Below are 27,201 nucleotides of genomic sequence, written 5' to 3'. Positions count from 1 at the left end.
CGCTTCTTCTTCCAGCGTCACAGGAACGTCAGCTTCATCCAGCTTCACTCTTCACGAGTAGTAGCACTTAAGGAGCTGGTCGAAAAATATCAGAATATCTTTCTGGACAACATGCCAACTGGAACATCAAGATCACAACAAGAGATCAAGTCAAAGGAGATTCCACAATTGACACGGTGATCCGACAGTTGCAAAGAAGATGCAACGAATTGGAGTCATTGGAGTCAGCCCTACAAAGGCACATGGATCTCAATTGGGCGTTGCTGATGCAAGCCCATGACGAATTGGACAGCACACCTGGGGCCGCAGCCCTGGCAGAAGCAGAGCTAGCTCAATTCCACACTTATACGAGGAAAACGAAATGAACCTGCTTCGAGAAAACGACTCGCCAATGAGCCTAAACTTGGCACTTCCGCCAATTAGCATTCCGGAGTTCAACGGCGAGTATCTAGACTGGCCACGGTTCCATGATCTCTTTGTGGAGTTGGTACATAATAAACCATATTCGGCCAGTCAAAAACTACATACTCTACAGAGTTCGCTTCGTGGTGAAGCGAGAAACGTCTTGACAGACACAGCCTTCTCACAGGGTGGCTATGACGACACCTGATTGCGTTTAAAGGACAGGTACCAAAACGGAAAAATACTAGTATTCGCCGCTATAGCAAAAATTATTGACCATATGCCTATAGACGGCTCCTTGCGCCAACTAAGGGCCTTATATGACACTATAAAAAACTAAATGAGTACTCTTAAAAACCTCGATATTAGCACAAAATCTTGGGATCCAATCCTGTGTTTTCTTATCAGAAGAAAACTAGACCAGCAGTCTCTAGCTGCTCTAGAAAATTCAGCGGATGCACCAACGGAAATTCCAACGTTATGGAGTGTACTGACGTTTATAGAGCGGCGCGCTTGCATGCTGGAGACGATAAGCGCTCAACCTACAGGAACACTCCGCCATCAGTCAGTTCACAACGAAGAGAGCTGTAAGATTTGTCACCTAGGACATCTTAGAGCATGTAGCCGTATCCAGCAAATAGACCCCAAAGCACGGCGTCAAGCCATTATTCAAGTAGGAGCATGTACAAATTGTTTGTCTACAGCTCATAAGGTTGAAAACTGTGGATCACCGACCATTTGTCGAGTCTGCCAGCAACGGCATCATTCACTGTTACACCAAGGACCGACTAGCAATCCAGTGGCCGGCGCAGTAACCATTGCAGGCTACGACAACATAGGAGGATATACTCTGCTCGCGACCGCCAAGGTCTCATTACAAGGGCCAAACGGTCAATTACAAACATGTCGCGCTGTAATAGATGGTGGATCACAGGTGAATCTTATCTCAAGGAGAATGGCAGGTCTGCTGTCTTTTAAGGAAAGGTCACCGATTAAGATATCTGGAATCGGAGGAAAAATATCAACAGCAAATAGATCAACACTAAAGCTCTCATCAGTTACATCAGGGGTTGAAAGACTATTAGAGGAATTTATTATGCCCACAGTCATTACAGACCAACCGTTAGTACCGATTGATACCGATCTTATTATTCCCGGGGGACTGCCGTTAGCAGATCCTGACTTTCGGCAACCTGGAACCATTAATCTAACCTTAGGGGTTGAGGTGTATTCTCGCGTAATAACCGGTGAACTTCTTGAACTAGGACCTAATAAGCCTTTGGCACAAGGCACTAGGCTTGGTTATGTAATCACAGGTTATTTCAATAAAGAAACCTCATCTGATACGGAAATCAACACTATTCTGGTAGAAGGCAGATGTGATTTTGCAGGACCGAACGCTGCTTATAAGCCAACAAAAGATAAAAATCGGATGAATATAGAACCGACTTCTCATCAATTTAAAACCTACAAGAAGGCTGACTTTGGTTCAACATTTCTAAACTTAACCAAGGAATATCTTAGTTTTGTTGCAGAATGTCCACATACCATAGACGTGCCAAATGATCAAGTTTTACGAGGGCACAATTTCAGTCCCCACGGTAATGTCAATTTTATCGCAAAGGAGGGTAATAGGAAGGAGGTAATAGGGCTCGTAATACACTAGCTCCACTAGCAGCTAACCTAGGTTAACTTATCCTCAGCGCAGTTCCGTATCGCCTGTGGTCCGGCATCGCAGCAACTATCGTTACCATTGCCGCGACGCGATCGTCCTGCCAGCAAAGCGTCCCCGTGCCAGCGAAAAGTGCTCATTACCCCCTTGTCCCGCGGTGTGACCCGGAAGTGTCTACTTCGGTAATGCACAAACAGGTGGGTTTCTTTTTGCATTGCCTCCTTCAATGAGTACGCCGGAACTTCGAAAGGGGTTGGTTCTATCCCGGTCTGTAGTCCCCGTCCTGGGAATACCAGCTGCCTCACACTCTCATGTTAAGTCGCCATGTGGGTTAATTGCTCCAGCGTGTCGAATTCGTGGCGTCCTATATACAGTTTATATTCTGGTGCCATATTTTCGTAGATCTGATAGAGTTCTTCTTCTTATTGGGATCCGGCTTGCTGCATCTTGGTCCTCAACTCGACCAAATAGTCTTTACATGTCTCGTCCGCTCCCTAGAGGTTCGCTCGGATCTCGTCCTCAAGTCGCTCAAAGTAACGTGGGGGCAGGAAGCAACTCTTTAAGCGGCTCGTGCGGGACCATCATACTGCCCTACCTTCCAAACTTTCTGACATGCCGCTGAGTACCTCCTCCTTGTGAATTCCGTATGTTGCTATTTTCTCCTCAAGTTCGGCGATCAAGGTCAACGGGTCAGACGTTTCGTCGAATCGTAGATTCCGTTTGTGCATCCACTCGGCTAGTAAATGTCGGGACAGAGTGGCGGTTACTGGGACTTCAGAATCTGGCGGCTTCGGCACGCCGCGGATTCCGTGTGGTGAGGCGTTGAGATCCCGTGGCGTGCCGGGATGGACTCCTCGATAACTTGTCAGTCTACCGTCTCTGGAAACGATCCTGTACTCACAAGTGCAGCAAATGCCTTCTGCGTTTCTGCTACGGTGACGTCGGCGCTGAACCCGATCTCGAGTGCTAGAGCGGCTAGCTCATCTTTACGGCGGGCATAAATCCATCGTACTCCTACGCCCAGGTTTTCAATCAAATCGACTTCTTCGTACCCGCCGTCGGACTCCTTCGTATCAGCCATGGTTTATTGTATTACACAAAACTCCTTCCTTTTTACTTTTCAATATCGATTCTCTATTCTTTCCTTCTCCTCTTGCTCGTCGCAGTCCTTCGCTTCAGCTTGCAATTCTCGAAGGATCTTCGGGGTTATGATGGTTTCGGAACGCTAAGTCCATTCCTGATGGAAAATTCCAAGGGCTGGACCTTCGGGCGAGGTTGCAGCCGGATTTTATCGTGATTTGCCGGCTAGAAGCAAGTTTGATTAATTATGTCGGGAGGATCTGCCGTCCCGTTACGATGTAGGATTGGTGGGACGAGTGAGAGGATCTGCCGCCTCACCGGGGGAGTTAGAGGGACACGAAGGGTTCTGCCACTTCGCTGTAGAGCGTAAGTGGGAGTTTGGGGGGAATATATATGGATATAGCGCAAATACCTCTACCTCGCTCAGCCGGATTGCCGGCCATCGGCATCCTAAGTCAGTTGGGGAAAAGGGTTCGTGGGGATAAAAATAATAAACACTGAGACCACCTTTGTCGGTTTGCGTATACATATATTTCACTTGTTTTCATTCACTGTCACCCTTCTTCGAGTTTACATTGTATAAACACATTTTGTTTCACAAACACCTTGCGTTGTTGCTCGGTCTTCTGCTTCACTGCACCGATTGGACTTCTTGCGCACTAACCTTATTTTCCTACCGTCCGCGTTCTTGCCCCCGCGTGAATATTTTTCAACCTTTTGTTTTTCGTTGTCCGCGTGCGCGACCGTCTGCCTCGAGGTACGTGAGAAGAGAGAGCCGGAAGCCTCAGTGTGCCCCACTAGTAATCCCCGGTCTTTTCCTTGCAAGATCGGTATTTCTTCTAATTTTCTAGTATATTCCTGTATGGGTGCCACCTCGGGCGGATGGTGCGGTACTAAGCTTGGCCTATTCTGGTTCAATACCCAAAAATCCCATCGGTTCGCTTTCCGACTATTAAATAATAATACTTCATTTCATTTCTCTTACTTAAATAACTAGTTCATATAAGTATTGTGGCGGCTCAGCTGTCAGGCGGGATCCTCACACGTTTCCGAAACCGATCCCTGACCTACAAGACTTTTCTGGGCACTAACCTAATGCCGCTCAACTGGTGCTCGGCGAAGACAGTTCCAGCAGCCATCCACCTCGTACTCACTCGTATCCTCTTCAGCCTCAAAGAATAGGGCCTCGCTCACTCTGGGCTTGTCCCGGGGGCCAAAGCTCAGTTGCTGTCCATATGAGGCGCGTTCTCGTCGTCCGAAGTTGCTTTCGACCTCGATGCAGCTCGTCCTCTGTTAGTATGTCCATGGCGTAGACGAACCTGGCGATGCCTTCTGACAAACCCTTTTTAACGATCTTTACCAACTGTTGCTCTGGCAGTGTTTTTTTCGGGAACCCTTTACAGGATGTTGCTCCCGCTGCAGTTGTTCTTGCAGCCACTCGTGCTCGGTTTGGCTACCTCGAACCCGTCCATCACCGAAGTACGCAACTGGGACCACCGATCCACCCTGCAGTGACGAACGTGGTCCCAATACCACTCGCGAGTTCGTCCCATGAGCAGTACGTGAAAATGCCTGAGCATTGGTACTACCGCTGCAAACACTCCACCACCGAACACGAAGTCCTCCACCGAGTTGCCCACCGATGGACATTGGGGACCGCATTCCGAGGATCCTGGCATGGAATCCGTGAAGCTATCGGCTCCGAACGCTGCTCATACCGATCCGAAAGGTTTCCCAGTGGAAGCTGGGGCCGCTGATCAGCGGGCTGTAACACCTCTTTCATCAGCTTCATCATTTCCAGGTAACCATCCCGGATTTCACCCCGTAAGACTTGGCTGGCGGAGTCCTGGGCAAACCCACGGATATCCGTGAGGGACCAGACCTGGCAGTGCCCTCGTCCAAGGACCACAAAACCTCGTCTTTCGCGGCTGAAGGAACAACCGAACGAAGTCCATACCTGTGCTTGTTGTTATATTTGCCATTATATTTTCATTAAAAGAATTGTCATTTGTTATAAGGGCCATGGGCAGATCTTTATTCAGGAATGGTGAAAATATGAATGCATTACAGCTAGCTATTTGCGGCTGCGCTGCCTGCAAGCATTGGCAGCGGCCGTCATATATATATCGAAGTATATGCCCGCAATTGTATTTGTGCTGGTAGCACTGAGAGCGCGAGAGAAGTTGTACATGCATGCCTTGTATGTGTCTGCACTCAGGCCATGGGAATATGCTGACACTAGCGTTTCCCATGGCCGCAAAAGTTTAGCGGCCGGCACTAGTGTATTTGTTTAAGTACACTGTAACACAATGTTGGTGTCGGTACAGTGGGCACTCGCTACAATGATACATCCTCCTTTTGAAAAATAACGTAATTCTATGAAGTTATTTTCTTACTATATGTATTTAAAATATAAATGAACATCTTGTTTTATAATAATATATATATACATTTTTTTTGAATGTGTTATTTATTTAATTTATTTTTTCTTTTTCGAATCAGAAAGTATTATTTATTTTAGTATATATATATTTTTTTTTTTAATTTTGTATTATATTTCATTAAATTATGGTTCTTAATATATGTATGGCCATACGTGATATATTCAGGGAATCAAACCGAAACTTATTTCGGTTCCGGTTCTGGTACCGGTCCCATACCGAATCGACTTATTCGGTAAACGATTCAATTTTGGTATTCATGTTTTGGTTCCGGTTCTGGTACCGGTACGTACCGGTACAGTTCAATTTATTATGGCAATGAATACATTGAAATGATTTATGTTTTATTAAGAAAATAAAATCTTTATTTGAAGGCACATTAATAATAGTTCAATGGATCCAAAATCATACAGATGATTATACTTATAATGATAATAAATTTACGAAAAAACGTTAATTATTTGGAAAACATGTGATTGGTTCTCAAAAGCCCCAAACGGTTTCTGAGCGGATTCATGATAATCTTAACGTTGGAAAATAACCTCTCTACGCTCACTTACGTAGCAGGAACACATAGGGCCACTTGAGAAATTGTAAACAACTCTTTTTTCGGAAGACTCGGACCAACATCTAATAATGTCTGTTGACTTGGAAAGGCGCCATTGTTTTAGAAAAATTTGTATTGATTCTAAAAGGCTGCATGTAGACATACATGAAGGTGAGCCTTCAGATCTTGCTTCTTCCAATTTTAGGTATTTATCAACTTCGTCGGAGCTTTCTGAAAGGCTTGTTTCTAAACTTTTTTCAAGAATTGATATTAAATTATTGGATATCGATAGAATTTGGAAGTAAATATTGGATAATAGACTAATACAAGTCTGTTTTTGATTTTTGCTTAGGGTATTATTGAATCTGGGATCTAAGAATATTCCACACAGAAATGCATTGTTTTCAAATAATAAAATTTCACGATCTTCCAGTGCTCTTAACAAAAATTTGGCCAACTTTGAGTTATTTTTCTGCACGAGTAGCTTACAACTAATTCAAATGTGGTAAAAGTCTCCGAAAACCAAATTTTGGCTTTGAAGTTTTGTTGTGGCAACCTCAGCTGGCTCTAATAGGCTTTCAATTTCGCAAATTGAATCCCAAACTTTTTGATCCAGATATAAATCGGAATTAGCCACTGCATAAGTTGAGCAAAAATGGTATACTGCATCTTCTACCAAATACGCTAACATTTTGTAGGACGAGCTCCAAAGCGTAGGACAATCAATGGGCGGTTTTCTTAGATTTTTCTCCTTCAATTTTTTGACCAAGTTCCTGGCAAAACCAATTGTTTTCGAACAATTTTTGTCTGTAAGTACCGCCGACAGAAGAGTATGTGCAACACAACGAACACCTAAAATTAAGTAAATAATAAAATGTCAAGTATATAAACCGTTTTTAAATATTTTGTAGTTTCATACTTATGCACTTATTTTCAAAATTAACGTCATTCATAAAAGACAAGTCGTTGTCGACATCGGTTTCATTCTCGTATGAAGAGTCGTCGTATAACTCCTCCGGAATGTTTTCGTTACTTAGAAGTTCCACAAACTTGACCATATTCCGTCCATTATCGAATTGATTTAAAACAAAAAGGATGGTGTCTTTTAAATTTGCAGCAGTATGGCAGGCAAACATTTCTTCAGTTGCCAATGTGCGCAGGACAAGATGTCCATCAGTAATAAATTGTATGTTTACTCCTAAATTGCAAAATAATTTGTTAAAGCATTATATTTTTATAAGATTTATTTTTTAGGCATACACACCAATAAACGATCGATTCAGATGAGTCAAGCCGTCGATTTTAAGTGCGATCATTTTTCCTTTAGTTTCTTCTTTTATTTTTTCGACGACCTTCTTTGATTTGGCTACAACATCATCACTGACGTTTTGAGGATTAGTAAAGTTTTCACATCCTAATCCTTCAATTAACGGATTCAGAATCCGCTTAAATCCGATGTCGTTCATTAAAGAAAATGGTCTTCCATCAACTGTGCACAACAAAGCACATGCATTTTGTATATCCTCCCTTGTAATGGACACACGGACAATTGGATTTATGAAATCCTGAATCGTTTTAGGAGGCACACTATTTTTCTTAGTAATTGTTTGGTTGCTACTCCTTTGCTCCTCAGTTTCAATTATCAATGTGTTATGAGATCGCTTTATGTGCTTCGCCAAATTAGTTCCATGATTACCCTATAAAATGCATACGGATTATGTGCATTCATACATATGTAAGTAAGTAAGCAGTTAATTTTTATACTTACTTTAATTTGAGGCCCACAATTCACATCATCTTTTTTGATTAGGCACGTGCTCGTGTTTGATAAAATGTCAAAGCAGAAATACTTTCGGTGAGGATTCGATTTTGGTGGAGGCATTTTTCGCTTTTCCTTACTTTTCTTCACTTTTCTTAGCTGCTTCACATGAAATTCTGTTTAAATTCTAGAATGAAGCTTGATGAAAGGAGACGGCTAAGGTAATCATTGAGACTAGTTATCTCTTTTCTCCATATATAATAAAAAACCGCGTAGAAATGCGCCAAAAATTCCGGATTTACAGCCTGCTCAGACATTTTCTTTCATAAGAAGCACATATGCTAAAAAGAAACAGGGAAAAAGCGCCACGGCAAAAAGTGGGACCTCATATGCAGATTTCATTATTTTTATTATGGATTTTTTATGAATCTAGTAAAGTACCAAAACCGTACCAGTACCAGCAATACGGTAATCAGTTCTAAATTAAATTTTGGTTTTGGTACCGGTACCGGTTCCGGTTCTCTATTAGGAATCGGTTTATTTCGGTAATCGGTTCCGGTTCCGGTTCTGGTTTTATTCCCTGGATTGTTACGTTGGCATATTAGTGCCCGAGTCCTGACAAGGACTTGGGCCGAGGGAGAGGCGTCCGATGTTCAGGCACCATTTGTCGGCATAAGCTACGTCGTATTCGGGTCGTGGGATCTTGGTAAGCCTCTCTTCTCTCCAACATAACGAGAATAAATATTAAAAGTGCCTGGAAAATAATATTAGTCATCAAGTTCGTCAGTCATCAGTCCACACTACCCAACAAGCTTAGCTGTCGCTTGATCGCAATACGATCGGGCTGTGTTTTGGCCATATTCCCTCCCCTACACACATTCGTGTGCCAATGGATCGTCGCGGGCCGCGCAATACGATCCCCTATTGTCAAGGTTGTCCGTCGAAAGTTATGTCGTTGTTCTTGACCTACTTCACTCCACGCGTCAGCACACCCCCTTTGTTAGAGTTCTAGCACACCATGGTTTCGAATTCTTTTTCACATTATAAATTTATTAAATAATATTTAGGTCGGCGTGCGCCGGTGTTGAATAACATAATATTGGTTACTTCATATAGGAAGTAAATTAATTGACAATTATTTTTTTAGCGGAGAGTATCGATTTTACCACCTGTGAAGGTGCACACATCAGCAAAATGCTGACCATTCACGACTACAAACGTCGCTCAGAGGGCTCTTGCAATTGTACATACAATTACAAGGCCAATACTCGCCGCTGAAAATTAACATTTGATTATTATGTATAAAAAAGGTATAAAAAGAAAAGTATATCTAAATGATTATATATATGAAACAATTATTATATGTGGATATTATATATTATTACATGTATTCCTAACAGATTAATTCTTTGTCTTAACTAGGAAAGTATTAACATTGCCCAAAAACAAATTCTTATCCAGACGGGAGAGAACAATGACCGTTGGAACGGTAGAGATAATGATAGCTTTTTCGGTCTTATTACAGTGGGCAAGTGGAGAAAAATCTAGACGGAAGGTCTCAATATATAAGTATTCCAATTCATTCACTGTTATTGGTAGGGTCGTTTTTGATAACAAGTATAAAATTCTTACGTTAAATTGTGGATCAGTGTCTATTGTTTTTGCTAAAGCTTCTGATATAATCACGGCGCTCGGATATATATATATATTCATGTATGTATAAGAAACGGAACCGTGTTCCGACAAACTTACCCTCTTTTTAATCCTGGGCGATGAGATCTCGACGCTCCGGATCCTGGGCTTTGGGAGATTTTATAATTGGTTCATATACAAATATACGTGCAAGACTTGATGGCAGTTTACAAAAACAAAACACAAAAATTATGCTACACAAAAAAAATAACACTATCGCTGTATAGATATGTATGTATGCATGCATCGTATGCGAGTTCCACTGCGGCGCACGTCGGTTCCAATGCTCGAGCTGGGGGCTGGTCGGTGCAGCTCCAATTTCTTGTTCAGCGTATGTAATTGGGGGTTCTGTTTACACTTGCATTCAGAAATGCATGTACTCGCAAATTGTTTGTGATTGTTTTTGGCGATTCACTTTTTGGTTTATAATATCGGAGTGCAATTTATTTATTATTATTTTATTGTTTCTTTTGCCTTTTTGCTGCTTCACTTCACTGTATCTGCTTGGCTTATGCTCCAATGTGGGCATGATGTTGGTCGCGGCGTCTCTGAACAGAGCGCTTGTAGTTCTTTACAACCTTAAGGATCACTATAACCAGGAGTAGTCCAACGATGAGCTTAATGGTCTTGTTGACATCTTGAATATCATCTTGGTGGTCAACAATCTCTACTGTGTGAATCACATTGGCGGTGCTGCCGGCCACTTTCGACGTTTTGCTACTTATCTTGGGGTCCTTAGGCCATTCACTTGGTTTACTAGTTCTTTTCGTCCTTCGGGTTTTTGCAGGTTGACTTCCTCCAGGTTGTGGTCGATCGCAGGACCGGTTATCGGGACTTTCTCCAGGGTGAAGTTGATCCTAGGGAAACGTCAAGACATCCTTCTGGACACCAGCCTTCTTCCAGTCGTGGTCTATGTTGGTGGGAGTTGTACTTCTAGACCACTGTCAGGGAGAGATCAGAACAATTTCTGTCTGACTTCTCTATTTGGCTGGGGTCTTTTATACCGGACTAGAGCTTTCGCTAGTCCCCCATATTGGATGTACTGTTTCTCTATTTCCCCTATTTTAGGAGTCAACGGCCGGCTGGTGCACTTTGCCACCTTACTGGAGTACGGTTACGAGCAGGTCGATCGTGGTCGTTGTTCTGGCCACGCGACACCCATGAGCTGTCGATTTGTTTTTGCTGCTTTGCCCTTATCAATCGGAGTGTGGTTAGTCATTAGGGGCCCCTGCCCTCAACTTATGGCAGTTGTTTTGCCGGGGTTAAACTTGTATGGGGGAGGGCGTACGTAACAGGATATATTTATAGTAGAATTAAAGTGATTATGAAATAAAAATTTTATTTTTGGTTTTTGAAATTACTATGTTATCGTTTTCTTCTATACTTTCAACATCCTATTTTTTATCTAATTTTTTGTTTCTTTTTATTAGATTCTAACATTAATCTAGCACTCTTAAATGCTTGTTCTAGTCTAAACCTAGATTCTTTAGCGTAGTCATCTACGTTATATAGAGGTTTTATTTTATCTATGCTATTAAAATATTGAGGTAAATTTGAAGTTTTACCAAAAACTAACTCATATGGACAATAGTCATGTGCCATAGAGGGTGTTGTGTTGAAACAATATGCGAAGTACTGGAGCCATACATCCCCATCAGTTTTATCAACTGAGATGTATGAGCAGATGAACTCATTAAATGTTCTGTGGCTTCGCTCCACGGTTCCTACAGTTTGGTGATGGTGTGCGGTAGAAGTTATGTAATATGTAATCCTCAATTATCGAATTTTTATATTCTGTTCCCATGTCTGTTATGAACGTCTTCATTGGACCGTACTTCAGAATAAAATCTTCAAATATAGCTTTTGCTACTGTTTAGTTTTGGATTGGTATTGCCACAAGGTATTTAGTTAAATCGCAGATTAGGGTTACTGCATATTCATTTTTGTTCATTTGTTCAGATTTGGGTAGTGGACCGATCGTATCCACAATTACCCTGTCAAAAGCCATTTGTGGCGTTTCAGTTATAGTCAATGGTGTTTTTGTATGTTTGGTTGTTTTGGATTTATGGCATTTTGGGCATTTTCTTATATAATTTGTTATAAATCGTGTCACATTTTTCCAATAATAATGCCTTTTTATCTTTGCTATTGTTCTAGCTATGACTGTATGACCTCCTTGTATTGGATCGTCGTGGAATGTAAACAGTAATGCTTCTTTCTCTTTATCATTATTTGATAATAGGGTCACTGGCTTGAGTAGCGCTACTCTTAGAGATTGTAATATTTTATTGCCCATTATTTTACAAGATTCTATTGATATAGTGTCAAAGATCTTTTCACTCGGTTCCAGTTTGAGTTTGCTTCTTTTTCAAGTCTTTGAAAGAACTGACCTAAGTCGAGAAGTCCATTGGTGTACATATCGCTAACATCAATTCTTGCTATAACTTGTTTTCCATGCTTTAGTAAACATAGTGAATCTGTTATACGCAAGGTCATTACTTTTCGTACCTCGTCATTTACAATGACTTCGAATACGTTGGGCTGAGAAGCTTTATTTAGAGTTTGCCTAGGCAAATCTATTTTTTCTTTTTCTTTTCCTGCGCAGGAATTTTTCTGTTTACTTTGGTTTCTGGTAGTGACTGTCAGAAATTTATTATTCGTTTGAATATTCTTTAAATCCGTTTTGGTTATTCTTGAAAGCGCGTCGGCTATATGGTTGTCTTTTCCCTTAAGATATTCCACAGTGAAATCATATTCTTCTAAGTCTAATCTCATTCGCGTTAGTTTTGAGCTCGGGTTAATGGCCTATGGTCTGTCTTGACTGTGAAATGTCTTCCATAAATATATGGTCGAAAATGATTTATCGCCCAGTGGATAGCTGCTTATTCTTGTTCAGTTGTATTTTTGTTGCTTTCTCCTTTAGTAAATGATCTTGATGCATAGGCTACTGGTAACTGTGTGTTATTGTAATCTTGAGTAAGAACAGCTCCACACGCTTGTTTGCTTGCATCTGTTGTTATACAAAATTCTTTATTAAAATCTGGGTATTGTAGAAGTGTAGGTTTCATCAATTGAATTTTAAGGTATTCGAATGCGTTTTGACATTCATCTGTCCATTCGAATTTAACATTCTTTTTACATAATCTATGTATGTGTTATGTGTCGTGAGTAATCGGAAAATTTTTTAATAAAACGTCTGTAGTAATTGCAAAATGCAACGAATCTTCTTCTTCTCGGTATTTTTCTATTACATCGTATTTTTTATTGTCTGGAAAAATACTTTTGTCAGTACACTTGTGTCCAAGGAAGGTCACTTTGTGTCTGAAAAATGTGCACTTTTCTGGCTGCAATTTAAGGTTGTGCTTCCTGCATGAATCAAAAACGTTTGTAAGATTTTTAATCATATGTTTTTCTGAACAGCCGATGACAATTAGGTCATCCATATACAAAAATGCCTGTGAAGGTTCGATACCTAAAAATGAAATTGTCATCATTCTTTGGAAAGAATTGGGCGCTATTTTTAAACCATAAGGTAATCGCGTGAAGCGTTAGGAGCCATTGCTCTTGGAAGAGGATGTTAAATTTCTAGACGTTTCTTCGAGTTCTATTTGATGAAATCCTGACATTAGATCTAAACATGAAAAGTATTTAGCTCTACCTAATTGGTCAAGAATATCGTCTATTCTTTTTAGAGGAAATTTATCTGATAAAATTTTTTTGTTCATTTGGCGGTAATCAATTACTAAACGCCATCTTTTAGTATCACACTTTGGTAATGATTTTTTCGGGACGATTAGTAATGGACTGTTGTATTCAGAAACTGAAGGTTCTACCATTTTGTCTTTAATTAATTTGTCCACTTGTTTTTCTACTTCGTGTTTTTGACTGTGGGGAAATCTATAATTCTTTATGTATACAGGTTTATTATCTTTCATTCTTATTTTTTGTTTGTAAAAATTATTAGTTGATATTGATTCGGATTCTTTTCCGAATATATCTGTGTATTGTGTGCATAATTCGTTAAGAATTTCCTTGAACTGAGGTGGAAAATTTTTGTTCAATTTCTCTAGAATTTCTTCTTTGGTTACATTTTTATTATATTTAATTATGTCGTAATCATCCAATGGTTCAATTTTCAGTGTATTTAATTGAATGATTGCAGTTTTATTAGTTATATTCAAAATTCGGACAAAAGTGTTTTTAGAATCTCCAATGGAATTTCCAATGATACACCATTTTGGATTTCTTGGTTTGGTATTAATATATACCTGGTTGCTGAATCTATAGCAATTTTTCGGACCTCTCCGGATCTTGCTGGTAGAATTGTCGAGTTATTTTCTAGTTTATGATTTATTGGAATATGAATCGGATTATAGAGGTCTCAGTATGGACCAATCGGTTTCTGGTTTTAAATATATTTGACAATTGTATTTTTTTATAAAATCTATGCCTATGATTCCATCACACGGAATAGGAAAATTTGATGTTACTGAATGAAAAGTATGTGGTATAGCATAGTTGCTTGAAAGAAGTTCTATTGATACTAATCCCTTTGAGTTGGTTGTTCCTTCACCAACACCTGATATTTGGGTAATATTTGTTAAACGAGTCCGAAGTTTCTTTTATTAAAGATATGTCTGCACCTGGATCAACTAGTAATGTATATAATTTATTTGTGCATTCATTTTTGAGAGAAACGAAAAGATTGAAATTAAGATTAATAGTATGAACAGTATTCTTTACTGTGTTTTTTATCTTAAGGGTCTTTATTGGTTTTCCGACGTGGTTTGTACCTGTCGGACATTATTATTATTCTGTCTGTTGGTGTTCGTATTTGCATTGTTGGTGTTTCCACCACTGTTGTTTCCTCTATAATAACCACGACCTCTATAATTGTTGTTGGTCTGATTATTATAGTTTCGGTTATAATCGTTATTTTGGTTATAGCCATTATATTGGAAATATCCGTTATTCTGATAATTACCTCGGTTATTGCCATTATATTGGTAATATCCGTTATTCTGATAATTACATCGGTTGTTGCCCCTACCGCGGTAATTATTTCTGAAGTTGTTACCGCGATAGTTGATTCCTCTTTGTGTGTACAGTATTGCATTTGCATTGCCTGTCAGTACTACATTGTCTGTACTTAGTGACGGCTTCATTCATAGTTGTGAAGTTGCCTGCCTCTAAAATTGTTTTTAGGCGGCCATGCTCACAATTTTTAACCATTGTGGTAATGGCTTTTTTTGTGCTGAATTTGTCAGTGTAAGTTCGGTGATGTAGGTCGTCGTTTATACTTGTTTGTTTTCCATCGTAGGTGTAGGAGGATTTGCCATTCCTCCCACACTTCTTATCCTTTTCTATTCCTTGGCCTATGGTTTAAGGCGACGCCGGTGCTGGTCCTCGCACAGGCAGTGATTGCTTTCATTTAGTTTTGTTTTATGTTGTTTGGCCTATGGTTCTAGGCGGCGCCGGTGCTGGTCCTCGCACTGGCGTTGATTGCTTTCATTTAAATAGTGGGCGCTTGCTCTTCCTCTTTTTGGTCTCCACTTTTGTTTGTACTCGTCTCATTAGATAGAATATCTCATTTCTGTCATACTAGAGACACACGTTGTTTCACGTAAACATTTTCGCTCGTACTCTTTCACACAAATGGATGTGGCGTCAAATTTTCATAACTTTCGTAACTGCTTTGTCGGCTCTCTTCTGGCTTTCCTCGCGTTTATTTCACTTCCAACTTTGTTTTGTTTTTTTTTTTTGGGTCCAATATCGATGTCACGGTCGCCGTGTTATATTTGCCAATATATTTTCATTGAAATAATTGTCATTTGTTATAACTGCCATGGGCAGATCTTTATTCAGGAATGGTCAAAATATGAATGAATTACAGCTGGCTATTTGCGGCTGCACTGCCTGCAGACATTGGCAGCGGCCGTCATATATATATCGAAGTATATGCTCGCAATTGTATTTGTGCTGGTAGCACTGAAAGCGCGAGAGAAGTTGTACATGCATGCCTTGTATGTGTCTGCACTCAGGCCATGGGAATATGCTGACACTAGCACTTCCCATGGGTAGGGCTCTGAGGCGCATTCATATTCCGACTGACCGCAAAAGTTTAGCGGCCGGCACTTTTGTATTTTGTTTAAGTACACTGTAACACAATGTTGGTGTCGGTACAGTGGGTACTCGCTACAATGATACATGCATACCACATTGTACCCTACTTCGGTATCTTTTTGCATCTTTTACAAGAATAAACCCTCCATCTAAGAAAACAAAGCTAAACACGCCATGCCTAGCACAAAAAGTCAACTATAATATCAATAAATAGGTATTCAAAATACATATAAATAAATAAATGTGTAGATAAATAAATAGATATTTTCACTTTGGACGTTGATGCACTATGATCAGTACAAACGAGTGACCCTATGACACCAAGCAATGCTTGTTACGCGCGGAGCCCTATTCCCTTTTGGGCGTAAGAAACGAAATCGTGGACATAGAAAAAGACAATTTAATTATAGACAATTAAGGTACTGTGAGGAGTGGATAAACCCCCCCACAAATAGAAGCAGCAGCAGATGGCCGGCCGCTTACCAGTTACGCGGCGAATTCGCGTAGTAACGGCGCGGCGAGGAGAGTTTGGAGACTTGGATGGAGAACGAGAGAGTTTGGAGACCAAGGATGGAGAGCGAGAGAGTTTGGAGACCAAGGATGGAGATCGAGAGAGTTTGGAGACCAAGCATGGAGAACGAGAGAGTTTGGAGACCAAGGATGGAGAGCGAGACAGTTTGGAGACCAAGGATGGAGATCGAGAGAGTTTGGAGACCAAGGACGGAGAGCGAGAGAGTTTGGAGACCAAGCATGGAGAACGAGAGAGAATGGAGACTTCGCGGGCAAGGCAAGAGTGCCGTGTGCAAAAACAGGATAACGGAACTCCACCGGACTTTGGACTCTCCCGTGAACTTTGGACCGGGAGAGGAAGTGCCACATCTCGGCAGTGGAGCGGCACACAGGCGTGCCACAAGCATCATGGGAATCAGCGGGACTGCAGCAGTGGGCGGAGCATCGATTGAAAGCGGTTCGTGATGGACAAGTGGGTCAACCAGGAGGCACGGACTTTGGACCCAGAGTGGAGAGATCCAGCGGGCCGTGCGCAAAAGGGAAATAACGGTTCCCGGAAGCCCTATATAAGGCCGCAGAGTGCTGGCAGCTGGATCAGTCGATCACGAGGAGTCAAACCTTCAAGATCAGTTAATGTACCAAGTATACAGTCAGTCAAGCAAATAACCTACGAGGGAGCTACAACCAAGCGAGTCGTCGGAAGCAGCGCCTTGGGAAGCACACAAGGAGCAAGATCGCCACGTCGAGACGTTCGGGATTAGGACATCAGGAATCTCCGAATTGAGACACAGGTGGCTGAGTTCTGGAAGGCACCACGCGGCTAAGTCAAGGCGTTTGTTTTCCAACTTTGTCACGACCACACCCTGGCGAGTCGCCCGGCGGGTCTGTCAGAGAAAAGCAAAAGAGTCTTACGACGAAGAACCGTCAGCTTGGGGAGGAAAGTTGTCTGCGACCCAGCGTATTTTGCCCGACCAAGCAGGATCTGGCGTGAAGGACGAGCGGTAGATCGATTTGTGGTTTCAAGAGGCGGCCGCCTGGAGAGCCCTGCGATTACCGGCGAAGTTCCCGAACAGCAATCGCCCAGCTCCCCGAGCGCCAGAACAACGAGATACTGGCCAGAAGACAGCGCAGAGGACATCGACAGCGACGCCAGCAGACATTTCCGGCAGCCACGTTACCATCGCCGCGCGGAGCTCGTTGGGGAGCGCAGGAGCGTCGCGGACGTCACGCATTAGGGTGAAGCCGGGTGGAACGTTCGTCTGCGCTAGGCGTAAAGCGAAGTGAACCGCTAGACAGCCTCCGGGCGGCAGCCTTGACTGTCAGCGCGAACTGAGCAAGAACCTAGCGGGACCGTCCGGGACAGAGCAAGGGACAGGTATTGCCTCGAAAGGCGTCAGCCTGGAGAGCAAGGCTTGTTCACCCTAGTCTGAGAACGGTGACGCTTCCCTAAGCCCACAAGGCCGAACTCTCTGCGGGTCTAAGGCGCAACAAGCGACCCCGAGGCAACGCGTCGGCCAGCAAGCAGAGGCGGCCACTACGAGCGTCCCGAGACCCAGGATCCAGAGGAGGACGAGTCAACGCGTCGAGGAGCCAGAAAGAGGAGCGCCAGCAGCCGGCGGAACCAGAGCCAAGAGATACCGAAGCCAGCCCAGCCACACACCCGCTGTACTAATACCACGAGAATAAATCCCACTGTTACCATTTGAACACTTTGTTTTCTCACTGATATACGGGCAATCACGTCATATAAATTTGGTGGGACGAACGCACAATCTTCTGAGCTAGCCGCACGAATCTCATAGCGAGCAGACACACAAAATCAGTTCGTTACAGTACGTGTAGGACAAAATAAAATTAGTCAAGACACAAATTATAACACTAATTAGATGTTGTTGATTTTAAAATAGGCAGTGAGTCTGTAGTATAAATTAGGTGACATAATCTATTATAGTCCTTACAAAGCACCTTCAATGATTTAAAATTAAAGGAATATAGTTTCTAGTGAATCAATTTGGCACATTAAAGTGCAGGCGACAGAGTAACTCGAGACTCCCTACTTCACCATGAACAATATTACGAATGATCATGGTACCTAGGATTATTTTTCCGGTTGGCTAATGATTTTTTTTTTGGATTAAAAAAAAAAAACAAGGAAGAACGAGTTCCTCCACTATAAGATACCCGTTACTCAGCTAAAGGGACAAAAGGGAAATGGCAAGCAGCAAAGCGATACTGAAATGCGCCACCTACCCCTGATCTCAATATATGGTTATGTGGACGGTAGACAGATTTAAGCGTTATGTACGTTAGAGTGGGCGTGGCAAACTTTTACCCCTATCCCGGTCTGTAGTCCCCTTCCTGCGAATACTTGCGCGGCTCGACGTCAGCTTCCATCGCCATGTGGGTTAATTGCTCCAGCGTCTCGAACTCGTGGCGTCTTATATACAGTCGATATTCTGGTGCCATATTTTCGTAGACCCGATAGAGTTCTTCTTCTTTTTGGGATCCGGCTTGTTGCATATTGGTCTTCAACTCAACCAAATAGTCTTTAAATGTCTCGTCCACTTCCTAGAGGTGTGCTCGGATCTCGTCCTCCAGTCGCTCGAAGTAACGTGGGGGCAGGAAGAAACTCAAGAATTCGGTCCGAAATTCTGTAAGCGGCTCGTGCGGGACCATCATGCTGCCCTACCTTCCAAACTTTCTGACATGCCGCGGGGTACCTCCTCCTAATTAATTCCGTATGCTGCTATTTTCTCCTCAAGTTCGGCGATCAAGGTCAACGGGTCAGACGTTCCGTCGTATCGTAGATTCCATTTGTGCATCCACTCAGCTAGTGAATGTCGGGACAGAGTGGCGGTTACTGGGACTTCAGAATCTGATTCCGTGTGGTGGGGCGATGAGATCTCGTGGCGTGCCGGGATGGACTCCTCATGTCAGTCTACCGTCTCTGGAAACGATCCTGTACTCACAAGTGCAGCGAATGCCTTCTGCGTTTCTGCTACGGTGACGTCGGCGCTGAACCCGATCTCGAGTGCTAGAGCGGCTAGCTCATCTTTACGGCGGGCATAAATCCATCGTATTCCTACGCCCAGGTTTTCAATCAAATCGGCTTCTTCGTATTCGCCGTCGGACTCCTTCGTATCAGCCATGGTTTATTGTAGTACACAAAACTCCTTCCTTTTTACTTTTCAATATCGATTCTCTATTCTTTCCTTCTCCTTTTGCTCGTCGCAGTCCTTCGCTTCAGCAGGTGGGTATACGTCTTGCAATTCTCGAAGGACCTTAGGGGTTATGATGGTTTCGGAACGCTAAGTCCATTCCTGATGGGAAATTCCGGATTTTATCGTGATTTGCCGGCTAGAAGTAAGTTTGATTAATTATGTCGGGAGGATCTGCCGTCCCGTTACGATGTAGGATTGGTGGGACGAGTGAGAGGATCTACCGCCTCACCGGGGGAGTTAGTGGGAGACGAAGGGTTCTGCCGCTTCGCTGTAGAGCGTTAGTGGGAGTTTGGGGGGAATATATATGGATATAGAGCGAATACCTCTACCTCGCTCAGCCGGAATGGGGAAGAACGATAACCTCGACTATAAAATACCCGTTACTCATCTTAAAGGACAAAAGGGAAATGGAGATATGCAAGCATCAGAACAATACTGAAATGCGCCACCTACCCCTGATCTCAATATATGGTTATGTGGGCGGTAGACAGATTTAAGCGTTATGTGCGTTATAGTGGGCGAGTCAAATTTTTTTTGTGTCAATCGATAGGTATTGACGAGACTAATACATTTCAGTTAAAGTTTTTTTTGGGCGGTTTGTGGGCGTTAGATTGGTCGTGGCAACTTTTTTTGGATTAATCGATAGGTATTGACGAGACTAAACATAGGTTTGGGCGGCATGTGGGCGTTAAAGTGGGCGTGGCAAACTTTTTTTGGGTCAATCGATAGGTATTAAAAGGAACAAATCATTTCAGTTAAAGTTTTTATTCTATCATTAAAACTGTCGGAGCCACAGTTTTGGACGGTTTGTGGGCATTAGAGTGGACGTGGCACGCTGCTGAAACAAACTTGCGAGTAACGGGTATAAAAATGTATCGACTTGGTTATTTTAACCGTCTGTCGATCTCCGCTTTCCCAGTGCCTACACTGCACAGTGTACTACACCTGACTTACCGGGTCTTCCCCAGATATCAGACCCATCCAGCGAGTGGTATACATCACGCGGTTGCAGCTGTGCCTTACCAAAATGCAGTAGCCGGATCTCCCGTAAAATGGGGCAGCGTCTTATAAAGTGCACGACGTTTCCCTCCTTCCTCATATTGCAGATCGGGCACACAGTGTCGCTGGCTGTCACGTTTGGGATACAGCTAAGTGAAGGCGTGGGTAAAATAGTTCTCAACTTCAAGGGACCTATGAGTCAGCCGAGTTGTGCATCTTGATTCCTTTTTGAACTGAGTCCTATAGGTTTCTTCCATATGTACTAAAATACTTTTCGCGCACTGCGACCATTACGAAAAATCGCCTAACTGTAGCCTTTCTCCGTAGGTCTCGTCAAGCGTCTCCCGTTCTATGACCCATGGCTTACGTTCCTGCACCAAATAGTTCCTAGAATTCGTGGCAGGCTTTGTTCGGGCATGGTTACCTCTTTCTGGATATACCTCAATTGCATTTCAGCTGTAAGGATATGCAGCGGCGACAGTCCTGTTTCAAGATATAGCATCCAGTTCGGGGTAAATCTTGGTAGACGAAAATTTTGTTTAGGTAAATCTTAGAAGGCTTTCAACTTTTTCATAATGTGAGATGCCCCAGACCTGCGCGCCGTAACAAATTACTGTCCTCGTTTCTGCACTAAACAGTGTGTACTTGCTACTCATTGAAACATCTTTTTTATCCTAGCAGCGATTTCCATGTGAAATTAATGATCAGTTTTCATCTCGAAGTTTAACCTGTAAATGGTTGTTGAAACGACCGTTGTGGTAAATCCAGACTCCCAGATAATTATAAGACTTGACTATTTCTAGCTGAATATATCCTAAATTCCACATTTCGTTTTGTGCTAGCCTTCTCCAATGCCTTTAAAAGACCAGAACTTTTGACTTATCGGTGTTTACTAACAGTCCCCACAACAGGCAGTGTTTGTGCAGAACACAACAGGGAAAACACAAGGGGGCTCGGGTACTTGTTCTCCCTCCCATACTGCCACCAAGTTGTCCGTGTAAAGCTTTGAAGGACGTTTAAAAATGTGGTTGATATGCCAATATTGCTGAGCTTGTAGGTTAGGGTTCTTCCGTCTATAGAGTCAAAGGCCGCTCTGAAATCTACAAGGAACGCGTATAACTTTTTTCCGCTGTCGATATATGACCTTGCTAAACTTGTAAGACTGAAAATCTTGTCTACTGTCGAACATCCTTTTCTAAAACCGGCTTAGAATTCAGTAAGAATATTGTTGTATCGGAAAGAAGACTTTATCTAACGCATTTTGAAAAGTGATTCCTCTGTAGTTAGATGTCACTTTCGGGTCGCCTTTCTTTAAGATGCGAAAAATTATTGCTTTTGTGAAATCTCTTTGGTACGGTTTTCGATTCCAAAAACTTGTTGAATGAGTGACAAGGCTGGCTTTTAATTGAGGAGTAGAATACTTTATGAATTCCGATGGTATCCTCTCCCGGGTGCTTTGCTTTCTTTTAACATCGCAAGTACATTTTCCACTTCTTGTCCTGTCACACATCCATCTAAAGACTGATTTTACAAACGGCATTGCGAAGTGCAGCGATAGCATCCAATCTAGAGGCGCTAGAACATTTTGGAAATGGTTTCCTAGATCATCTGCATTAACTTTCATTGATTTTACAAAGGAATTTCCATTGAGTTTCCTATTAGCTCTCCAATATGCCCTGCTATCTGTTATGGAATCCAATGAACTTGCTAGGTTAATGTAAAATTTCGTCCCAGCGTTTTGACAAGTTAACTTGTATGCAGCGTTTGCTTCATGATACATTACCACTGCTCTTGCTGAGTTTGTTGATTTGACCTGCCTTAGCTTCGAGCTGCCTCAAACTGCTTCGTGTACCTCTCTGTTTTAAAGTCCATGGGCTTTCTGTGGCATCGATTATTAACGGCTTTGGTATATATTTCGATATCATTCCACCACTTGCTCGTCCTTTGGTGCTCGTTCGGATGGCGGGCACCCATCTAAGCACAAAGTCTTTGAATTTGACTTCGACAGCATTGGATGCTGTGGATTCAAGAAATGTTTCAGATAAAATGAAAATTTTGAAACGACGCAATGTATTAAAATAAATCATTATATATAAGCTTATTTTGTATTCCTTCCACGTTGTAGGACAATATTCTGATCTCCAATCTCTTTATGGTATCGGTCTTTTCATTCGCATTTGCACCTGCAACATTTCTACATTCTAACATAGGACTACATCCAATACATTTATTTGGTTTCATTTTAGTTTTTTGACTTAGACTTTTGGCTAAAAAACGCGCAGTTAATGTGAGACATTTCCAAACTGTTTCCGTATATTTCCTTTAATTTTGTTCCAGCTAGTTTTTCTTGCCACATAAGCACCTTATTGTTATTAAACGACATCCAATTTTCGTCCACGTTGATACTGTCGATTTTGACATTTACTTTTGTTTCCCTGCGGATGGCCAGAATAAACTTTTTTAGCTCTAGAAGAGCCACTTTATTCGCTTGTTTTTCCACTGTCAAATCGTTGTCAAGGAACACCCGAATTAATTAAAATAAGTCTGCTAGAGTAAGACGGTAGTATTAGCCTTGAATTCCAGTTAAGTTCCCGTAGGAAAAATATCAGAAAGTTTTCTTTTGTACAGACTCAATACGGTCTATATGTACCCCATATTGGGGGCTCCAGACGGTAGCGCCAGTATTTAAGAGTTGGTCGGAATAATGAAATGAACAGTTTTCAAACAAGGTTTTAAAAATCCAATCACACCCCTGGCTTTATTCACCATGGCAGTAATGGGTCAGAAAATTTAAGTTTGGGATCTATAAAACACCGAGGTCATCAACATGCGTTATCATGTCCAACTCATCTTAGGGGTTTACACGAAAAAGGACATTACTTTGCATTTTGAGCCATTTAAGATTAATTTATTATCTTTGCACCAAGTTTGGAATGCATCAAGATCAGATTGTAAAGCGAGGCTCTGTGCGGTCCCATTATATTGCTGGCACAGCCTAACATCATCAGCGTACATAAGTACAAGTGACTTGGTTAGGACTAGAGGAAGATCACTAATGAATAATGTAAATAGGAACGGACCAAGGTGACTTCCTTGTGGTACACCTGAAGTAACTCGGATTAGGGATGAAAAAGAGTTTTTAAAAATGACACTGGAAAATGATCCACTTAAGGAAATCACACGGGGACCCTAATTGGTCCAATTTCAGAACTAGAAGCGGATGACGTAAACCACGTCAGACTGAAAATTTGTTTTTCGAAATAATTTCTATGGGACAAATTCATTTGGATAGAGCTTTGCCAACTCTTCAGAACACCAAACTTGGTTGGATAGTCTCTGGAGGGTTATCATCGAACATGCCAACTCATAAATCGGTTTTACAATCCAGCATCAAGGACCCAGCTGATCATTCCCATGACACACTTGCCGCCATAGTAAAGCGATTTTGGGAAATTGAGGACTTCACTTTGTCTAAGCCATCTTTACCTACAGCAACTTTTCACTGAAAGTTGCACTAGACTTGGAAACGGCCAATACTCTGTTCGTCTCTTGTCCACTTCCGGATTCGAATCTCTAGGTGAATCTTATTGCCTGGCTCGTCGTCGTTTTAAGAGTTTGGAAGCTAAACTAGATAAAAACCCAGTCTTGAAAGCTCAGTATTCATCATTTTTGAGGGAGTATATCGATCTAGGTCACATGTCTCTTGTAACAAAGGAACCGTCAAAAACACAATTCTTTTTGCCCCATCATTGCGTACATAAGCAGGAGAGCACGAGTACGAAGCTTCGTGTCGTTTTTGATGGATCTGCTAAAACAACTTCTGGTAGCTCTCTGAACGACTTACTTCTAGCCAGACCAACAATTTAACAAAAAATCTTCAATATACTGCTTCGCTTTCGATTTTTTAAAGTTGCCCTTTGTGGAAATATCTGCAAGATGTACCGTTGCGTGCGTGTTTCGTACCCGGATGATTTTTTGCAATGCATCGTTTTGAGAGAGAGCTCCACGGAAGAGTTGAGCGTTTTTAAATTGAACACGGTGACTTATGGAACCAAGCCAGCTGCCTTCTTGGCTATAAGGGCCATGCATCAACTCTCTTACGATGAGGAGGAATAATTTTTTTTTGGAGCAAAAATTGTTCGTAGAGATTTCTATGTGGATGATTTAATATCTGGTGGGGACTCAGTTGAGGAGGTGAGAGAAATTCGTCGTCAGGTGAAGGAACTACTGTCGCGAGGCCACTTTCCAATCCGCAAATGGGGTTCGAATGAGTCAGCAGCCCTGCAAGGAGAGTCTGAATGCGACAAGGAGCAGCTAATCAAAATTCACGATGAATCGGATGTCGCCAAGGCATTGGGACTAGTCTGGGATCCATCTTCTGATCAACTCCTATTTAATTTTTCTTAACTGCCAACCAATCAACGACCTACTAATCGGGTTGCATTGTCAACGATCGTCAAATTCTATGATCCACTCGGTTTTGGCTACGCAAATCGTAAACGCCAAGGAAGCCATAGATTTCGATTGCACCTTTCATTGCCGGTCGGACTCCATTTTGTTGGCGTGGATTCGGCAACCTCCGAGGGAGTTTAAGGTTTTCGTATTAAACAGAATCGCGAAAATTCAGTAGATGACGAAATACATGACTTGGCATCACGTTGGATGTACCCCAAAAGAATTGTTGGAACATTCCCTTTGGGTTAACGGGCCTCCATTCCTTCTGCAAAGCTCGTCAAATTGGCCGTCCCTGCTAGACTCAGTAAAGGATCTTCCAGAGCGCCGTTCTGTGGCTCTAATTGGGGCCGTTTGCATAGACAGTTCATCAAACTGCAAATTCCTCAACTCTTTCGATAAGTTGTAGCGCGTATTTGCATACATTTATCGGTTCATTTCAAATTGCAGGGCCAAATCTGCGCCGCTAAAAGGTCGTCTTTCGGTGGAGGAGATCAACTCTGGAACTGTACTTCTTTTGAGGAGCATCCAACAGGTTAACTTAGCGAAGGACTATGGATCTCTTAGCCAGGGCAAGCCGTATCCACAGAAAAGCAAGCTGGTTTCGCTTAGGCCTATACTCGGCTCAGATGGGTTACTTCACGTGGGTGGAAGGCTTCAGAACGCAAACTTGGACTACGATACGAGGCATCCGATACTGTTGCCCAAGGATCATCCTGTCACCAAGGCGATCATCGTTTATTATCGTGAGAAATATTGGCATGGAGGATCGCAGGCGCTGCTTGCCGCATTACGGCAAAGGTACTGGTCGATTGGAGGCCGCAAGTTCGTCGCTAGCGTTATCAACAAATTCGTCCGATGTTTCCGAATGAAGCCTGTTACTTGGGAGCACGTCATGGGTAGCCTGCCAGCAAAGAGAGTGCAGCCCAATCCAGCTTTTCTTACCACAGGAGTGGACTATTGTGGGCCATTCTATCATAAGGCAGAGGCCAGAAACAAGACAGCCCACAAGTGCTACACCGCCGTCTTTGTCTGCTTTTCCTAGTAGGCTGCTCATTTGGAAGTGGTCCAGGATCTCACGACGGATTCTTTCATCGCAGCGCTGAGGAGATTCATCAGCCTTAGAGGCAGACCGCGTACATTGCTACAAACTTTGTCGGTGCAAAGATCGAGCTTGCCGAGCTGAAAGAGCTCTTTTTGAGCATAGATATCTTCCGCCTGTTTAGCTGATGGGATCTATTGGAAGTTCATCCCTTCGCGTGCCGCGCACTTCGGTGGTTTATGGGAGGCTGCTGTGAAGTCAGCTAAATTTCACTTCTACAGAGTAGTCGGTGCATCCATCTTAGCCATCGATGAATTAAGAACTCTTGCATATGAGATTTCTGCCATACTTAACTCCCGTCCACTTTTTCCAATTTCAGAAAATGCCGAAAGCCTTGAGGTGCTAGCACCGGCGCATTTCCTGAAGGGTTCCAGCAACACTAAGTTTCCTGAACCTGACATTACTCATCTTCGCGAAGGCCGCCTCAGCATATGGCGGCGGGTGACCCAGATGCAACAACATTTCTGGAAAAGGTGGAGCAGCGAGTATTTGTCCATACTTCAACGTCTAATATCAAGGTTGGAAGCATAGTTTTGCTGAAGAAGGACAACGTTCCACCCTTGAGATGGCAGCTTGGGTGCATCCAGGAAGTCATACCCGGCGGGGACGGAGTCATCAGAGTTGCTATGGTCCGTACAGCTACGGGTCTGATCAAGAGAGCCGTCGTGAACAAATTTTCCTTTGGTTTATGTTATTTAATTCATAGAAATGTATTTTTATACTTTTTTCCTAATATGTTAGATTAACTAATACTGATACTGATACTGTAATACTGAACTGAAATTCAAACATTTTTTCGTTTCGTGGACAAGTTTATCTTTCGTTTACGTTAGTTTATTTATAGAAATGTATGTAGAAATGTATATTCGTATTTTTGTTCCCTAATATGTAATATTAATCAATACTAAACTGAAAATTAATTTTATTTCGATTATATTATTATTATAACGTGTATTTCTAATGGAACACAAAATCTATGAAGCGGAAACCATGTGTACAACCCTCTGTGTGAACAGGCAATTACCTTAAAAATGGCACACAATATTTATTAAACCATATAACTTATGAGCGTTTTTTTCTAATGCATATGTACTCTTCATTTTCAGGCAAACTTTTTTGGTTTGGACTGCGTTCATAATTAATAAGAAAATAATCATTTATTTACTCAAGTGCTACGAAAGATTCTATAGTTTGAATCATC

The 27,201-nt window shown here is 42.2% G+C and overlaps 2 protein-coding genes across 6 annotated transcripts; one reads left to right on the top strand and one right to left on the bottom strand.

Moving 5' to 3' along the window:
* Window positions 1-209: 209 nt before the first annotated feature.
* LOC118879545 (uncharacterized) lies at window positions 210-27,201 on the bottom strand. Of its 5 annotated transcripts, none has more exons than XM_065868478.2 (5): window positions 27,025-27,201; window positions 7,911-8,242; window positions 7,407-7,839; window positions 7,062-7,340; window positions 5,932-6,994 (listed from the first exon to the last, which is right to left on the bottom strand). In XM_065868478.2, the coding sequence occupies exons 2-5, from the start codon at window positions 8,022-8,024 to the stop codon at window positions 6,639-6,641; spliced, it is 1,182 nt and encodes a 393-aa protein (XP_065724550.1). In that variant the 5' UTR covers window positions 8,025-8,242; window positions 27,025-27,201; the 3' UTR covers window positions 5,932-6,638. The 5 variants fall into 5 exon arrangements, with proteins under 5 accessions (XP_070851762.1, XP_065724550.1, XP_065724551.1 ...); XM_065868479.2 differs by having other exon boundaries at window positions 7,911-8,099; XM_065868480.2 differs by having other exon boundaries at window positions 7,911-8,088.
* Window positions 20,500-25,943, top strand: LOC136117596 (uncharacterized). The gene is made up of 2 exons (XM_065868568.2): window positions 20,500-20,582; window positions 25,349-25,943. The coding sequence occupies exons 1-2, from the start codon at window positions 20,500-20,502 to the stop codon at window positions 25,941-25,943; spliced, it is 678 nt and encodes a 225-aa protein (XP_065724640.2).

Source organism: Drosophila suzukii, chromosome 3 (genome assembly GCF_043229965.1).
Source record: "Drosophila suzukii chromosome 3, CBGP_Dsuzu_IsoJpt1.0, whole genome shotgun sequence".
NCBI classification, from domain to species: domain Eukaryota; kingdom Metazoa; phylum Arthropoda; class Insecta; order Diptera; family Drosophilidae; genus Drosophila; species Drosophila suzukii.
The sequence above is the reverse complement of the archived record's forward strand: the minus strand, read 5'-3'. Positions and strand labels throughout refer to the sequence as shown.

Excerpts from the sequence above, each read along its gene's own strand:
- LOC118879545 (XM_065868478.2), bottom strand. The coding sequence starts at position 8,024 with ATGCCTCCACCAAAATCGAATCCTCACCGAAAGTATTTCTGCTTTGAC. Across the intron at positions 7,341-7,406 it reads TCTGAATCGATCGTTTATTG|GAGTAAACATACAATTTATT; the intron begins GTGTGTATGCCT and ends TTTGCAATTTAG. Across the intron at positions 6,995-7,061 it reads TTTTGAAAATAAGTGCATAA|GTGTTCGTTGTGTTGCACAT; the intron begins GTATGAAACTAC and ends ACTTAATTTTAG.
- LOC136117596 (XM_065868568.2), top strand. The coding sequence starts at position 20,500 with ATGGGGCAGCGTCTTATAAAGTGCACGACGTTTCCCTCCTTCCTCATA. Across the intron at positions 20,583-25,348 it reads ACAGTGTCGCTGGCTGTCAC|GGCCAAATCTGCGCCGCTAA; the intron begins GTTTGGGATACA and ends TTCAAATTGCAG.